Genomic DNA, 5,466 nt, shown 5'->3' with positions numbered 1-5,466 from the left:
ATAGCATTCTATAATAGGCACATTATAAAATTGTAATAATAGCGATATAACTAGGGACATTATAAAAATATAAAACACAGTATTTTACATGAAAAAGACAAAGAAAAGAAAGAAAACAAAAATAGAGATAATACAAAAAAAGTTCTTCTGTGGAAGGATTCGAAAACTTCTAAAACTTCCAGGTATGAATATATTACACTAGAGCTTCGCTACTACATCACTGCCTCCAACTTTAAGAAAAGAAGCATGTGTAGCTGCGATAGAAGATTAAAACATTAAATATCTCTGTAAATAATGAGTATTGACGGAAATGCTTGGACGCGGTCAAATTATTTTTACTTTAAAATCGACAGACCAAATTTCATTAAAATCGACGATCCAACATCTGTGACCTCCCCTTGCTAGCGAGAAATCGGAATGCTCAACGTTGGACGATTTACACGATGATCAATATTGGACAATATTGAATCAGTGCAAACACTGACAATGAGTTAGTAACAGTCCCAGTGGCGGCTTGTAGCTAAAATTAATGGGGGGGTGCTGCTCCAAAAAAAAAAAAAGTACCTTCCACAAGCACGCCAGGACCGGCACTGCTGGAGCTGCAGTGCTCTCTCTCTCGCAGCCTCGCGTGTGCGCAGCTTCCTATGTGCGCATGCGCACAACAGCCAAACGCCACGCCGCTGGAACTGTGAAGCGCACAGTTCCATGCAAAGATTTTTGTATCTTTTTCATAAACTGGCGGATGGCTACCGACATTGAGCTTAAGGATTATATTTATTGTACAAGTATAAAGAAAGAATTAAAGAAAAAAAGGACTCATTGTGTTAAATGTTATCGATAATATCAAGTGGAAATAGGGGGTGCTGCAGTTTCACAGTGCCTATGCGTGAGCTGCCACTGAACAGTCCACACAAAAGTGGACTGTGAATGGTTAGTCACAAGGGCAGGATCCAGTAGTTGGTCATCTATGCTCCTTCCCCTTCTACTTGGAGATGATGACCAAAACCAAAAACATACCAAGGACATGCTTGGAAGAAGCAAGCAGCATTCTATTCTATTCTTTTCCTCGAAAGTTTGACAATAGATGTTGTACACGACCACGATTGCAACAAAGAAAAAATTATAAGCGTGTTAATTCCATCACACGGAATCAGAACAACGTTCTGATCGACTGTGGCACGTCTGAGTAATTATTTAAGCGGTGGAAAGCTGTACAAAAGCCTCGCCAAAGACTCGAAAGCGTTTACGATGAATTACGCTACTTTGATTACTTTGACGGGGAAAGTCTTTTCAGTTTTAACTTCTTGACGTGTAAATGAAATGAAACTCGATATGGCCAAACAATGGTATTTATTTTCCATTTTAACAAAGTGTCATAAACTCGATACTTGTAAACAAAATTAGTAATTCAATAGTAATTCACTTAGGAAACGTCATCAATAGTCATCTCGAAAATTTATTGATATTCCTGTGCAAAAGTAGTTGTTGATCGATAATTATCGATAATTGAATGTGGAAACCTTGAACAAAGGTCTCGTTACATATTCATCGATATTAAATTAACAATATACATATATATATGGTATGGTTCTACGATCGTATCGATAGAAATATAAATTGGACGTGTACTTGATATAAAATTTGCCCAACTTTGATGGATGCGTGTCCGAAAAACACAATCGTAACGTGCCGAAATATCCGTGTCGTATATATCGCTTGTTTTGTTTTGTGTTTCACGCAGTAAGGCCACATGGTAAGGTAGCATAGAGTGGGGGATAGTCCCAATTATTATACTGTACTACTACTATAATTGTAAGAATTGGTGAGCACCAGAGCTAGGTAAAATACTATTTTAAAATGGTAAATAGATATTTTATTTTATGTCACGCGTGTATTTTTGAAAATGAAATATTTTATTTGTTGTAAAAAATTTCTAAGATAATATTTCAAATAAAATTTTATTCGAAAAGAGGAAAGGAAAAGAGTCAGGAGTTCTTTTTTCCACACTTTTTTCATTTACAACGCTAACAAAGAAAAAAATAATCGACAAAATGTTTGAACAAAATTTGAAAGCAAATTTATTAAATAAACCAAAATAAACCAAAAAGAGGACTCTTGATTCTTTTTCTTTACATTATTCCAGTAAATATTTCGAATAAAATTTTATTAAATCATTTTGAAATATTATCTTGGAAATATTTTCTACAACGAATAAAATATTTTATTTTCAAAAATATACGCACGACGTGAAACAAAACATCTATTTGCCATTTGGCATTTAAAATGGTATTTGACCCAGCTGAAATGTTACTCGAATAATGCCCAACTGTGTGTGTGTGTGTGTTCGTAAACAACGATAATAGTTCTTTCTCGAATAAAAATCGTTGTTCGAATTTATTATACGAATAAATCTGACAGATTTATTCGTTGATATATCGGTTAGTTCGTGTGTGTGTGTGTGTGTGTGTGTGTGTGTGTTCGAATAAAATATTTAACCCAACACTGGCGCGCAAGTATGGTGATCCGCGTGGATTTCGCAGTGGTGGTTTTGTTCGCGGAGAAGTCGGCGACACTGCGTGTGCTGGAGGCGGCGAGGCGAGTCGGCGTTGGTTCGCGGTTCGTTTGGTTGGGCAGCGACTCGTGGCCGGATCGTCGGGACGCCGTGGTCGCCGAGGACACGATCGTGTTGGAGGGAGCACTGGCGGTTCAGCCGCTGTACGCGCCACTATCGGGCTTCGACGAGTACTTTACCGGACTGACGCTCGACCACGAACGCAACAATCCTTGGTTCCGTGAGTTCTGGCGAATTTATCACGGTTGCACGGATAACGACGAGACCGACGACAAAGTCGGCGGCGAGGTGAGCAGATGAGCTGATTGGTTGATTTCGTGGGCGAGAATGGAAGATTTTTGGATTTTTTTTTTTTTTTCACAGCGTGTCGCCTGTCGGGACCCGAGTTTGAAGATCGAGCGGAGAAACGGCTACAAGCAGCGAAGGTTTCTGCACTTTGTCCGAGACGCGGTGTACGCGGTGGCTCACGCCCTCGACGACATGCGAGCGGACGTGTGCGGCCGAGGCTATGTGGGGCTTTGCGACGCGATGCGTCCCCCGGACGTGGACGCGTTCGCCGGTTACCTGGCCAACGTCTCCTTCAAGGGTAAAAGCTGGCTGTCCACTGGAGAGAGTAAAAAAACTGTCGCGAGTTGCTCTCGAGAGTGTTGTTCCTTGTAAATGCATACTGTTCTGAGAGTTGCTTGCAAATGGACACTGAATATTACACCGCTCTTGGAGAATGCGAAGCGAATTTCGAAATCCTGAGAGTACTCTCACGCGAGCGGAATAACGAATGGTAAAAAAAAAAGTGTGGTCGAAAAGTGAAATTATTCGACTAATTTTTTTAAATCTAAATTATTATATAATAATTGTACTATATATATTTATTATATTATATAATATTATATTTATATATATATATATATATAATATTGTGTAATTAAATAATTATTAATTGTACAATACATATCTATTATATTATATAATATTATATTTATATATATAATATTATTGTATAATTAAATAATTGTTAATTGTACTATATATATTTATTATATTATATAATATTATATTTATATATATAATATTGTATAATTAAATAATTATTAATTGTACTATATATATTTATCATATTATATAATATTATATTTATATATGTAATATTGTATAATTAAATAATTATTAATTGTACTATACATATCTATTATATTATATAATATTATATTTATTATATAATATTATATTTATATATGTAATATTGTATAATTAAATAATTATTAATTTAAATATTATATATAAATATTATATAATAATTTAAATTATTGAACTCTTCTTTTTACGTTGATTCTTCTGTTTTCTTAAAATGTTACGGGGCAATTGCGAAGGCACACATTTCTTGCACCTCCATGACAGTGTCGTCGTTGATGTCACTGTTCTCACACGACACCACCGTGAGTGGAACCAGAGACAACGAATTCTCAAATGGACACGATTTTGGATACAGTATACAGTACAAGCTCTCGGAGGATGCTCTCAAATGCTCACACAGTGCGTACTCTGAGAGTACTCTCGAGAGAAACTCTCCAATGGACGCAAGGTCGTTTGAGAGAAACGAAAGAAGGGACGGTCAACGCTCAACAAGGTTGATCGATTTCAGACGTGGTCGGCAACGGATTTGGGTTCGTGGACGGGGTCGACGGGCCACCGAGGTACTCGATCCTGAATTATCAGCGGACGGCGAACGGGACGTACCACTGGACGGACGTCGGGAATTACACGCGTAAGCTCGTTACTCTAATTGTAAGCTGTAGTGCTCGTCGTTTGGGTTAGGCGAGTGGTTGTAAAAGTCAGGTAAACAAAGGGGACAGAGAGACGGCGGATAAAGAGTAAAACGAAAGAAAAATGATGGTGATGGGTGCAGTGAACGAGGAAGGGCGAGCGGAGCTGCGGCTGGATCGGAGGAGGTTGCGGTTTCGGGGCGAGTCGCTGCACCGGTTCCCCAACTCGTCGTGTTCCCAGCCGTGCGACTCGAATCTCATCATGGTGAGGAACAAGGAGGACCCGTGCTGCTGGAGCTGCCAGAGCTGCGGCCTCTATCGGTACAAGGTGGACGAGCAGCGGTGCGAAGAGTGCGCGCCGGGCACCGTCCCGAGGGGAAACGGCACCGGATGCGAGCCCATTCCCGAGCAGTTTGTCGACCACTCGAATCCATGGGCGATCGTCGCCATGGCGATCGCGATTTTCGGTAATCTACAGGGTGTCTCGTCCAACTGAGTACAAACGAAATGTCTCGCAGTGTGTTGAAGCTACGAGAAAAATGTTTGTGCAAAAACTAAATACGGTATGAAAAGGTGTTTCACGTAGTATTATAATATAGTATAGTATAGTATTATATATACTTATAGTATAGTATTACATATATATCAACAATTTTTTCATTCGTATAATGGTGGAGCATGTTTCAAGGTCAACTTGATTCTCTTTTAAATCAGACCATACATTTTCTTACTCGTATTACGACCTACAATGTTGTACCGGTTCTTCTAGTTAGTTCTAAATTAAGAACCATGAAGTTTGCGTTAGTTTATGTGACATTCGGCGCTGTCGTCCTAACGCACGATATGCAATACCCTCGTTTCATCATCCTCAATTTAGGACTAACTGGTACAATACACTGGATTCGTATTGTATACGAATGAGAAACTGTCTGGCCTGAAAAATTTAAAGAAAGACAAGTCGACCTTGAAACATCCTCCACCGTTGTACGAATGAAAAAATTGTTGATACCACGTGAGACAGCTTTCTGTACCGAGCAACTTTTGTACAAACATCTTTTCCGTAGCTTCAACCCAATTCCGAGATATTTCACTGTACTGAAACCAGCTGTCGTAATACCAATGAAAAAAATGTCT

At 38.9% G+C, this 5,466-nt stretch overlaps 1 protein-coding gene across 1 annotated transcript in view; it reads left to right on the top strand.

Moving 5' to 3' along the window:
- Positions 1-5,466, top strand: part of LOC122526799 (metabotropic glutamate receptor 6-like) — a 13,830-nt gene that overhangs the window by 5,061 nt on the left and 3,303 nt on the right. Inside the window, exons 6-9 of the mRNA XM_043650341.1 lie at positions 2,541-2,860; positions 2,936-3,158; positions 4,212-4,334; positions 4,476-4,799. Of these exons, the coding sequence (XP_043506276.1) occupies positions 2,541-2,860; positions 2,936-3,158; positions 4,212-4,334; positions 4,476-4,799 (990 nt within the window). The remainder of the gene's footprint in view (positions 1-2,540; positions 2,861-2,935; positions 3,159-4,211; positions 4,335-4,475; positions 4,800-5,466) is intronic.

The sequence above is a fragment of the Frieseomelitta varia genome, unplaced genomic scaffold (assembly GCF_011392965.1).
Source record: "Frieseomelitta varia isolate USP_RPSP 00005682 unplaced genomic scaffold, Fvar_1.2 scaffold_192, whole genome shotgun sequence".
NCBI lineage: Eukaryota > Metazoa > Arthropoda > Insecta > Hymenoptera > Apidae > Frieseomelitta > Frieseomelitta varia.
This window is presented reverse-complemented; position numbering and strand designations above follow the sequence as displayed.